The sequence below is a fragment of the Anopheles stephensi genome, chromosome 2, assembly GCF_013141755.1.
Source record: "Anopheles stephensi strain Indian chromosome 2, UCI_ANSTEP_V1.0, whole genome shotgun sequence".
Lineage (NCBI taxonomy): Eukaryota > Metazoa > Arthropoda > Insecta > Diptera > Culicidae > Anopheles > Anopheles stephensi.
Window position 1 is genome coordinate 47,759,335 of NC_050202.1, and position 11,628 is coordinate 47,770,962.

The 11,628-nt window shown below is 43.8% G+C and overlaps 3 protein-coding genes and 1 long non-coding RNA gene across 6 annotated transcripts in view; 2 read left to right on the forward strand and 2 right to left on the reverse strand.

The window, feature by feature from the left end:
- The window catches only part of LOC118507070, a 36,738-nt gene that overhangs the window by 21,249 nt on the left and 3,861 nt on the right, over positions 1 to 11,628 (forward strand). The window lies entirely within an intron of this gene.
- LOC118507075 lies at positions 2,247 to 3,094 on the reverse strand. Its single transcript, XR_004905585.1, has 2 exons — positions 2,561 to 3,094; positions 2,247 to 2,487 (listed from the first exon to the last, which is right to left on the reverse strand). It is a non-coding gene; the product is annotated as an uncharacterized LOC118507075 (long non-coding RNA).
- On the forward strand, positions 6,591 to 8,207 carry LOC118507067 (chromatin modification-related protein EAF1-like). Its single transcript, XM_036045046.1, has 3 exons — positions 6,591 to 6,862; positions 7,016 to 7,077; positions 7,160 to 8,207. The coding sequence occupies exons 1-3, from the start codon at positions 6,842 to 6,844 to the stop codon at positions 7,899 to 7,901; spliced, it is 825 nt and encodes a 274-aa protein (XP_035900939.1). The 5' UTR covers positions 6,591 to 6,841; the 3' UTR covers positions 7,902 to 8,207.
- On the reverse strand, positions 8,710 to 9,467 carry LOC118507073. Of its 3 annotated transcripts, none has more exons than XM_036045056.1 (2): positions 9,243 to 9,467; positions 8,710 to 9,104 (listed from the first exon to the last, which is right to left on the reverse strand). In XM_036045056.1, the coding sequence occupies exon 2, from the start codon at positions 9,093 to 9,095 to the stop codon at positions 8,793 to 8,795; it is 303 nt and encodes a 100-aa protein (XP_035900949.1). In that variant the 5' UTR covers positions 9,096 to 9,104; positions 9,243 to 9,467; the 3' UTR covers positions 8,710 to 8,792. The 3 variants fall into 3 exon arrangements, with proteins under 3 accessions (XP_035900949.1, XP_035900948.1, XP_035900946.1); XM_036045055.1 differs by having other exon boundaries at positions 8,710 to 9,109; XM_036045053.1 differs by having other exon boundaries at positions 8,710 to 9,114.

Genomic DNA, 11,628 nt, shown 5'->3' on the forward strand with positions numbered 1-11,628 from the left:
TTCATGGAAATTAACTAAATAGCATCCACCAGAAGTTTAATCAAACGGGAACAGCTAAATTTCTATCCTATTTCTCAACCGCACTGTGGTACAAAAAGCGGACATATAGGATAAAATGTAACAGTCCTTTTAATAAAATTATTTCGTTGTGGCATAAGCATTATCTATATAGCAATACGGCCTGTCCTGAGGTCAATAAAAAAGCATCCCTTTTAAGAGGGACAGACATTAAATTTTTATATCGAAAATTTTGTTTAGGGTTTCTTATTTTGCTTAAAATGTAACTGTCTCATTTCTTAAATGTAACGCTGAATATTTTTTCCCCGTGGGTATGAATTTTCATCTCAAGGCGTTTTATTTATGCTGTGCTGTTATACTTTAAAGATCTTATCTAACTGGTCGTATTGTTTGTACAGTGACGAGACCAGCTAATGTTTTAAAATCGTAAAATGTAGGTAATGTAGCCGATTTTCAAAAAAAATTACTTAGTTAGGCAGCTAACCCATATTATACAATAAAATAAGATTGCAGGATTTTTATAAGTATTATTTTATTATTTTTTATTTATTTATTTACATTTATACGTATTATTATATTTATTCAATCTTTTAAAACTAATAAAGAAAAAAATCTACCTATTATTTGACCTTTGCGGTTCCACTGTGCGCTTTAGACGAGTTATCTTTAAAGAAAGATCTACTTTTTAATACACATCGGTCATCCCTAATAATTCTGCATAAAAATCGAATCAAAGCTTAGATTTACATTACATGTGGAATCATCTTGAAAGAAGGAGTTAAAAATTTATAAATCTGTTTAAAAAAATTATGTATTTTCCCCTTTTAATTTTAAAGCCGACGTTTTGGCTATGAGATTGGCTTAATAGCTGTCTAGCTTTATGGTTCAACTACCATCAGGTAAATATGCAATCCAGTGAAAGGGAGACACGAGATTTAAGCACGTAAATGGTCGAATTTTTCAAACCATGCATTTTTTGTCGTGTTTTCTATTCAATTTGGCCGGTCACGATTAGCTGCAACCTACGCGCAAAGAAAAAAAAACGCCAATATTTCTTGCCTTTTTGTAACGGGACAGTGTATAAGAAGATTAACCTTAACGCCTTTACCTGCCGACACATTTCAACAATTCACATAATCGTACTTTACACACCTGCTAAAGCTCACCAATAAACCAGTCCTGTGCTTATAATAGCTTAGCGCTTTTACCTACCCATTGAACTACCATTCAAATGAGGCTGTAAAACTGTAACTCGTGCGGATTATTATAAGTCCGACACCGTTTTACAACATTACATAAGAGTGTGGGCAATCACGGGCTCACTTCACCACTGGATTTTTTCTATTTTACATCTCAAAAGAACAACCAAGCTTGCCTGCTCTCCTTCCAAAACGAAAAAAAAACACAGCTCGATCCGCTTTCTCACAATAGGAAATAGATTTAGAATGATTTAGTATCCTACAGCGGACCCGGCACTCGTATTTCTTTCTTCTTCTTATTCTCCGGGCTCGAACGTGGTACGGGCTCGAAGCCTGTTTTATGCGCTTCACGCGTTCCATTTTAAACGTTACCACCATAACACTTAAATTCTACGATTATGGTGCATTTACAATGGAGGTTATGTTTATTGCACCCCAAACCCCGTGTGCGTCACACAGCCGAACTGGGTGCTGGACCGAGTGGAACCGTGAAACGAAAGCGGCATTACAAAACCAAGCAAAGCAGTTCGTTTAAGCCTTAAATCTATGACGCTAGATTTGGGTGAGCGTTAAGAACGGGAACGGCTAGTGATTCGCTGATCGGCTCAACTGTAAATTTGAGCCTGTTTGTGGTATAAATTTAGCTTACATTATGACTCGTTTTGAGTCCTTCGACCGGTTGTTCTCAAAAACAACTCGGCGGGCCTTAATTAGCCGAGAGCTTCGGTTGTTCCATGGATCGGAACTCGCCGAGCCAGACTCGTGGTGCCATACAGGCACACTTTGAAAGAGAAAGCGATGTGTGTTGCAACGATCGGAATGCATTCCGGTGCAGTTACGAAGAGAAAGAGAGAGAGAGAGATAGAGAGGGGGGAGAAATAGGCGATCCAACTTCCTTATTCTACACTATCTTACATGTATTAGTCAATGTGTCAGCAATTAATGTAAGCCATCATGATTAAATACTAAAAAATATAGAAAACAAAAATCCTGCCCTGCCGTTGTTGCATCTGAAATGCATTTTTTTTATTTTGGGAACTCGTTGGGTTCGATTATCCTTCGCTTGGGAAGTCTTCAATGAACCCCCCGCCGTTTAGCCGGTCAGTGACCCTGTGCGTCGGGTCGGGTCGGGCCGATGCCGGTGATTGAGGGCAAGTTCGATCGAAAGTAATAACAAGCTTGACCGGTTACGCTGTCAGTGGAACTGTCTAACAGATCATTTCGGTGGACCGTATTCTAATCCCTTCAATCCTTTGGGGCGGTCCTGTTCCTGGGAAAGAGAGATAGAGAGAGAAAGTGGGCAAAGAAAAAAGGGGTTCTAGACTCATGACTAGGTGACCTACGATGAAGTTCCATGAGGAACGGAACCGTTCCCATATCGGCGTTCCCGAACACAGGCGGAGAAATGTTACAGACCCACATTTAAAAGTTCGGACAGATAATATCTTAATCTCCTTTTGCCGCGTCCTACCGTCCCAGTTCTTGTTTTTGTTGGTTCAGCCCGGGATGTCTTTGCACCCATCCCGAGCGCGGAATCTCACTCCGGTTACATTTTTCTCGGTTCTCTTCCTTATATGGATTCCACCACCGCAACCAACCGAATCCGGCCCCGAACGTCACTTTACATCGCTCTTGAGCAAAACCCCTTCTTCTGCATTCCAGCGAGGGGGTCCAGAACGCAGACCGGCGGCATCACCGATAGCTGTGACATCCAAGTGCGGTTTAGCACGGCCAGTGTTTCGGCTAAGCTTGACTGATTATTTTTCACCCTCCGCACGGTGTTTCGAGTGTTCTTTCGTCGAAAGCTAGCTGACCCGTTCTCGTCTTTCACTTTCTAAGCCGGGGGATCTTGGCTGGCTGGCTGGCTGGCTGGCTGGTTGATAGGAACGCGTCATTGGGAATGTATGGCTCCGAATGTAAACACTTGTCACACGGCTGTCATTAAACTCTCGCAGTAAGAGACGCAGTGGTTGATTGGCTGCACGCACTCTTGACACGCGAGCGTAGTAGTTTCGGTCATTTGTGACTGATAAGTAGGAGAAGAATATTTGTGTGTAAAGTAGGGTTTTCAAAAGTGAGTGGTGAGATTCAAGGACACTTTGGGGCCAATCTTCAACAAATTATGTGTGTTGTGGAGTAGTTCCCGATACTAATCTTGCCAATAAGTGTTGTCGGGTAATATTCATCATCCACTTGGTGGTTTAATACAAGTAGCTGATAAATCAGTAACTCCGGGAATCTTCTAACTATTCTAACAACTTCAAAATTCCTTTGCTATACAGCCAGTCCGTTTTTTTAGGAAAATAAGGTAAACACTTATCTGATAAAAATATATATTGTGGTGTTCTCGACTTTAGAGACATGCACATCAAATTGCAGATCATTCCTGGCAGTAAGGGAGATCGTGAGAGCTCTGTTCTGTATTTTAGCGTCTGTACCTATCGATGAGGAGGATTGCCAGCATCTAGCCAGTAATTCAACTTATGGAAAAGAATTATTTGTTGAAGTTACTGAATGCAGAGCCCCTTTTATCTTATGGCGTTCGATTTTTCCTTAAAACAAATTGAAATACTACCAAACATTTGGAAAACTGGGTGAATTAATGGCTATTAAAATAGCTTGCTATGCCTTCCATACAACTTAAAACTTCCCGAGGTTTATGAAAATATTTTCGTAGTTATATGGGTAGTCCAAAAGTATAATTGATGTTATATTTAGCAAGCCGTTTCTGTCACCAAAATATCTGCCCATCTCTCTTTCTTCCTTCCTTAACAATCCTTTAAGGTCATGCGTGCCAGTTTTGGCTTGCTAGACTTAATAATACCACGTAGTTGGATTTGTGGGAGGCTTGGTGGTAGAGTGGTTCATATCCCATCCAGACCGTTCCCCCGTAGTGATTAGTCAGTCCTCAACTCAACTACGTGATATCAAGCCAGAAGTGGCGGGTATGATCTAATAAGAGGTCGTTTGGCCAAGAGGAGAAAGAGAGAGAGAGAGAGAGAGAGAGAGAGAGAGAGAGAGAGAGAGAGAGAGATGGGCAATGATTTTGAAGACTCATGGTAAGAAAATGCTTGTTAAAAATAAAATCAAACATACTTTTGAGCAAGCCTTGTTACTGGAAATTAAACAGGTTGAAAAATGTCTGAAAAACGTCGGAAAGTGCATTCCATAAGTATTCTATGATGCTTTATCGACGGTCCAGATGAGATTTTATCCTCGGACCTGCATCATCTCAAAACTAAAGTGATTAATGTCACAGAGATATTTTGTACCACTTTATAGCTAAATCAATAATAGTAGTGATCAAGAATGGTAAAAGATTCATATTCTATGTGAAGACTATCTGATTTTAGGACTATTTTACTACAAGAGCACTGTTTGTATACCTTGCTAAATTAAAACTGTATAAATGTCATGCCAAATAATAGCTCTTTTGCTAAGATGTACTGCATTTTTACCGAGAAAGAGGCGGCCATCCAGCCATCCATCAGAATACAATTTTATTCAGTTAATATACATGTCCATTCGCTGGAATGAACTCTTCCGACAGGTCACGATCGCTAATCGCTTATAGCGCCGCACAAGCAGCTAACAAAATTTCATGGGAAAGGGCCCAGAGTGGTAGCAGTTATAGTGCAGTTGATCGATTTTAAATCAGGCCCACCATCATCACCACCATCGATATCGATCTTGCCCCGAACCATTATCCACAGATTAAAAGAAAGCATCCGGTGGCGTCCGTGCGTTCATACTAGCTTGCTAGAAGCTCCGCCAGCTAATTACTAGCTGACCACCCAATTCTCCGACCGACCGACTAAATGAGAATGTTTATTTGTTTTTTCAACGGTCTCAAAGCATCAGACATTTCACTTTCTCCTCCAGCCCATCTCGCCATCTCGAACAACTTTATCTCGATTGCGGAGGGTGATCGGGCATGCCCGCCGATGACTTACTAACCTTCCAAGATTCACCCAGCCCATCTCATCAAATCAATTTCTCACAGCCCATTCCATGGAATGGATCAATTCTGTTGATTGTTTTTTTAAACCTTCCCGCTGATGCGGCCTGCCATCGAATGCGAAACAGGGATGCCTCCCTGTAAAACACTCACCCGATTGTCCTTCCACGGTGTATAATTAATGGATCAAATCAAATCACTTTTCCACCACCGGGTTGGGATTGACTCACATCTCTATACGGTTTTGGGAGCTTCCAGACTCACCCCATTCTTAATAGGAATCCACACACGGAAGGTAGAAACGAGGGCGTATAATGTAACCGCGCGCACTTAAAAGGTTTATCTCCCTTGTTTTGGACTTTATAAACATCCCCAAGTGATGAGATTGGATCCGCAAAACTTCCGCCCGAATACGGAGCTGCAGAACGAAGCTAAGCAAGGCGGGAAAGTGATTTCGTGCGGACGGAGAGCTCTTACCGATATTCGCTCCCTTTATTCCAGAGCATTTATACATGCCGCCCCGGTATGTTCTGTGTCTGGGTCGGAACTGTCATTAAAGCAGAAAATAAACCATCAACTCATCGGCAGCCGATTGCGATGACCGACCCTTATCGTGATGTCCCCTGCGGCGAAGGTGGATAAGATCGCGGTCTATGGCAAAGCTGATGGAGTTTTCTTCGGATCATGCCACCTACATCATCGACCAACATGCTCAACGAGCTTTAACCGTTGTGGCCGGATTTCCTTTTGCGTGATGTACAGTGTTTAATCATGGCGTACGTGAGCTAACGATCGATCGGTTCTCGTTTGGAGGGACCTTGGAGGACCACCATCGTTACGCAGGATTGACAAATTAGCCTATCATAGGCGTATCAAAGCTTCTATTTTGCTTTGTGTCTGTGAGGGAGTTATGTACAATAACCCAAGAGAAGAACGTTCCTGTGATATGTGAAAGCGGAATGAAAAGAAACACGCGCTTCAAAAACCGAAGCGCTCCACCCATTAGCTGCATGATCGAGATGAAAGGAAAGATCACACAGAAAAAGAGCCTACGATTGCCCCATTCTTCTGGAGCTTATGTTTAAACAAGCTACTAGCGTTGGAAGATGCTCTACCAGTAACTAACCCGAACAGGTTATCCGTGTTCGTGCACACAAGACACTGGTCACTTTGGTCCCTATTCTTCCTCTCCAGAATCGATAGAATGCAGAGCGGGGGAGAGAAATGTGCAGGGTTAGGGAAAGAATCCAGCAAGTTAGGAAAGTGAAACACAAGGGAAGGTCAAACTGAACGAGAACGAGAGTTCGTGTCATCCCATCTTCCAGCCCTCGAAGCTCCCGATCGAGTGGAGTGGTGGATGTGATAAAAAGCCGCTAGAGAGAACCTCGTGCAGCCCTAATTGCGGGGTAGGGACGAGCATTATAAATATCTCGACAAATGGTGCATTCTTGGTCATTACGCGTCTGGAGGTATTCGGGAATAGCAGAACCGTTCCTAGCAATCGAAGTCGGCAGCTCGGTGTGACTTTAACAGGGTGCCGGTGAAACAGTGTGTGATTGGTTCTGTGTGGAGAGCTTTGTTTGAATCGGTGGCTGTCATTAGCTGTACCAAGTGCCATTGTGACTCTGGAAAGAGAAGCGAAATAATACAAAGTGCCACTAGTAAGATGCAGCAATTGAAGTTGTTGGTAAGCAGGCGCAGTTCATTTGGGTTTTTGTGGGCTAAAGTGATGGGTAATGATAGTGACTGTTGGACAGCTTAATGAAGTCTAGCATCGTGTGTCTGAAGATCGCCAACGTTCCGTTAATTGAAGTGTTCTCCTATTATCCAACCGTTGCAGTTTGTGCTTTTACTGTCCAGCGCATCCGTACGAGCATTCTGGTGGTCTACCAGCCAGACTAGGTATGTATGCACATCTACTCGTGCTGCGAAAGTAGATCATCGTTGACACGCACCATCTCGGTTTTATCTTGAACCCACCCAGTGATCCACCAGTGCCCAGCAAACAGGTGCAGTATGTCCGGGCCTTTACCTACCAACCGGTGGCATTCCCGGCACACTCGCTGCTAGCACCACCGTCACCGTACAAGTTCATCCAAGCTAGTCCAGCGTCCATCATACCAACGGCAAAGCAGATCGCTCCGGTACAGCCCACCAGCCAGCCCGTACAGCAGCAGGTCCAGCAGCAGAGCAACAGTAGTCCATTTAGCAGCTTTTTTGGCAATGCTTTTGGTGGTATGGGCCAATCCATCGGTGGATCTCTGCCATCGTTCCAGCAGCAGCAGCAGCAGCAGCAGCAACAGCATCAGCAACACCAACAGCATCAGCAGCATCTACAGCAAGTTCAACAGCAGCAGCACCAGCAGCAACAGCAGCACCAGCAGCAACATCAGCCGCAGCAACAGGTAGTACAGGTACCATCATCACCTCCGGCAACACCTTCACCAACCGAAGTGCCAACCGTGAACCAAACTCCCTCCGTGACGGGATTTTACGGCCAGCAGCATCCGAGCAAATATCCGTACTTCACCATGGACCAGGTCCAGTACCTGTCCAGCCTACCGTCGAACGCACCGCACACGCCCCAGGTTCAGTTCGTGCCCTGCATGTGCCCGATCGCGGTCAATGTGCAGAGTCACGGGGAGGTCGCCGACAAGCGGTTAGATGAAACGGCAACCACCGACGCGGAAGTGGTCGTACCGAGCGGTGGTGAAAGTGAAAAGTGAACAACCCACAAGACCACAGACCCTAGTTCTAGGGAGTGATCGTGTAGGCGATCGTGGACATAAAGTGGAGCCAATATCTAAAAGTTCTGTTGTGCTATTTATTTTTGAATGTTTGTTTCACGTTGAAACTGCCGGGCTCTGTTTGTGTTAGAGTACAAATGTCTTAACGTAATAGTTTGGAGAAAGCTTTTCTAGGGAACCTATTTATAGTGCCGTTCTGTAGCAAACGAAAGCCCCACACCGATAGATAGATTGATGAATTGAGGAGCGAAGGAAACAAATAAATCAATTAACTTTGTAGCGAAAGTTGCGCTCGTATTCTATTACCGATCGGCTAATTAGAGCACCGACTGACTGACCGAGTGGTTCCATTATCTAGGTTTCTGTACCGCTCGTTCTTCGGGCTCTGCCAGTGAAAATCAATCATTCGATCGCTGACAGGTCGGAAAAGTGAATCTGGTTTCTCTAAAAAAACCCGGTTTTGGCCTAGTTCTAAGTATCTTCCAATTTTCAAACAGCTCGAGATGTTTTGACCCTGGCGTCTGGCGTGAATTAATCATTCTTCCAAGGGGTAATCGATTTTCCAAGACCCTGGCAAACGACGTGATCCATCAGCAGCAGCAGCAACGGCGGACATTAATTGGACGGAGGCAAACCCCTGATCATCAATCATCGATCGTTGACGGATATCTGTCAATTGGGCTGATCGTTGGTATGCACAGCGCAACTATCCCGATCGAAGGGGAAGATCGCATTAGCATTCCAGTAAATGTGTTCGCTTTTCGGAGTCTTGCAGAGAAAATCGGCGTTGCGTTGCTAAAATTTTATTTGAAAAAACAAATTGATGTTCATATCCGAACTACAGAGGCATCATCGGTAGGAGCGCGCGATCTAGTCGAAATTGAACCGTCGCTTACCATCGAACCGGAATCCGTAGGCGGCTGCATTGCGGACCTCCACCAGGGCCGGATTGCGGTGCGCGTAGAAGCTACCGTGGGCATGGGCAGGCCTTGCATTCCCATTCTTTACGCCGTACATCTCCCGGGGGTAGAACGCTTCGAACGTGCCTTTCGGTGGAACGATGTTCGGGATCTCCTTGTCGGTTGGATCGTACGCTTGTGCGGTGCGAAGTGTCAGTGCAATCAGCAGACACAGCAACAGCACCCAGGGCAGCGTCTTGAGGATTCGCGTCATTGTGACAACCTGAGCTTAACTTACGAGGAGAAATTGGAACATGCAAGAAGGGAGGAGAAGGTTATTTAGCCAAACCATTTACTGGTTGAGATCTCTTGATGAGTAATGCCCATTGTCTAACACTCCGAGCTCCGGAACCAAACTCACACCGACTAATACGTTCAGGTTAGGGTTCAACCGTGAAGAAGCGCTACCAGGCAGCTCGGGTCCACAGGTTACGTTTGCTGATGATCCACACCGGAGCCCTACTAGACCCGGCTCACTGTGCTTTAGGTTAAGCTCTCCCTCCCCGCTCCCCGAGAGTCCAAAAAACAAAGTGGATTGACTACTTTCACTATGCACGATGGGCCCTGGTGCGTTCGGGCCCCCGGTTCCGACACGTATCTGTCTCATCTGATTTGTGAGCCGTTGCCGTCTAAGCATGCGTTGGCATACCATCTCGCTCGCTCTCGTACAACGACACACGTTACCATGGTGATCTCTGGCTGCTGTGGAAGTCTGTATGCGTGCGATGATCGTTAAATCTCCCCTGTTTGACAGATGCGCAATGCGATCAGTTTCTTCCAAAACGAGATGAGGCCGCTCATTAACAATGTGTAATTAGAAAATAGCGCTTAAACAGCACAGCTAATGTGATGTTTATGTTCGCACGTCTCGTCTCGGTTCGAAAAAACGAAACGGCCACCACACTTCCGCTTTAATCAACCGCGCGATACGCACTCTAATCTTGAAGCGCCAAGGTGTGTGTGTGCAGATCATGATTACCCGCGCCGTTAACAGCGGGCAAACAATTGCAATTAGCTACCACCAAGGTGGTTTGCTTCCGAGTTGCTGAAGAAAAAGCTGTGTACTATCAGCCGCGCTTGTAGATATGTGAGTGTGTGAGAAATTATGTTTATCATCATGTAAATTTGAATACGGAACCTAGACGGACGGCCGGCACTCGCTTTAGGGCGGAAGTGAGCCGCGGTTTATTAGAATCGGCGCAACATTAGCAATAAAATATTTTATTTATTGTCCAGGAAATCCGCGCGCGATCGTCCATTATGCGCGTGATCGATGAGTTGGTTGGCCAGTGTTACGCAACGCTACAATTGAAGGGTTGAAAAGGTAAGGACCTGATGACTGATGAGGTGTAAGTATCGTTAGCATCTTGGTCATTGTAATTAGCGATTAATGGCTGTTGGAGAGTGCTCACGTACAGCCATTTCTCGTTAACAAAATGAGATGATTACAAAATCGCCCCTGCAACACTGTGCAATATGTTCAAGTTGTACACTAAACTAAGACACATACAAAACGATTCATTTATTTACAGTGTACGTGGGAATTGCTAATCGAGACAAGCATATAAAATTTGTAAACCATCAAAAAGATTGCTTCTTTACCGTGATTGGTGTACAACAAACAAAACCCGGCACACAAAACCACAACCATACGATGTGTCCCTAATCAGAGCACATCGGTTGGTTTATTGCGAAATCGGGCTGCATACGACTTAATTATTCCTTTTGCTGCTACACTGCTCCAGCGGCATATTTGGGTGGGCAGCAAATAAAAAAAAAAACAATTTGAGAGTGCATAATCGTAACAACCGTACCGCCCTTGTGGCTGACCGTTTAGATAACTGGTTCGATTTGCCACCAGTGTGCATTATGTTGGTTGCCAAATATGCATACATTTGCTGCGGCAGTTGGGGTTTGCAATTAAAAGGTTCTGACTGTGTTTTCCACCGCCGTAACCTAATTTATTCGTACGCAAAGCTTTAGTAACGTTTGGCATTTCTTTTCTGTGTGATTTTTTATTGACATTACTATGAGTTTTCCATTCAAATTGTTCTTCTTTCTTTTAAAATAATCATATGTTAAATGGTAACGATTAGCATCGCTCGCTGTTCGAGGCTAATTATTTTAATGCATGCACCTGATTGAAATCGGTGGGGCCTTTGGCTGCCACGAGCATAATTATGCTGTCAATCAAGGGGTATCGTGCATAGTTCATTTTTAATTGCTGACCGAAATGATCAGTTTCTAGAATGGATTAAATAGTGAAATATAATTTTTAATAAAAAAAAATCAATTATTCTTTTATTACCTTTTCATGTTCTTCTGTGTTGAATTTCAAAGCAAAAAGCTAATATAAAATAAATTAGGGTTTATGGGGGTTTGCAGATGATATCAAAAGAAAGAACTACAATTTAATCAATAACAGTATATGATCAAAATGATGAGATCATTTTTGTATTATTTTAACTGTTTGATGATTTTTTTGCTTGATGTTGGTCGATGAAAGAAGCGATAGCGGCACCGATCGCGGCTGTCTTCTCATCTACAGGTAAACTTAAGTCAAGGAAGAGAGAAATGGCAGGCATTTTTGCTTAAGACTAGTCTTAAGCCTTATCTCAAACAAAATTTTAGACAAGAGAAATTACTGACTAGAATATAAGGCCCAAAAGAAAGGTAAAAAGTGGCAGCTGCAATTGAAGTGCAAAACAAATCATGCAGGAATATTTAAGAAAAAATTCTCATTTGAT

Bases quoted from the DNA above. Each gene is read 5' to 3' on its own strand.
- LOC118507067 (XM_036045046.1), top strand. From the start codon at position 6,842: ATGCAGCAATTGAAGTTGTTG. The intron at 6,863-7,015 runs GTAAGCAGGCGC...CAACCGTTGCAG, and splicing joins TGCAGCAATTGAAGTTGTTG to TTTGTGCTTTTACTGTCCAG. The intron at 7,078-7,159 runs GTATGTATGCAC...GAACCCACCCAG, and splicing joins TGGTCTACCAGCCAGACTAG to TGATCCACCAGTGCCCAGCA.
- LOC118507073 (XM_036045056.1), bottom strand. From the start codon at position 9,095: ATGACGCGAATCCTCAAGACGCTGCCCTGGGTGCTGTTGCTGTGTCTG.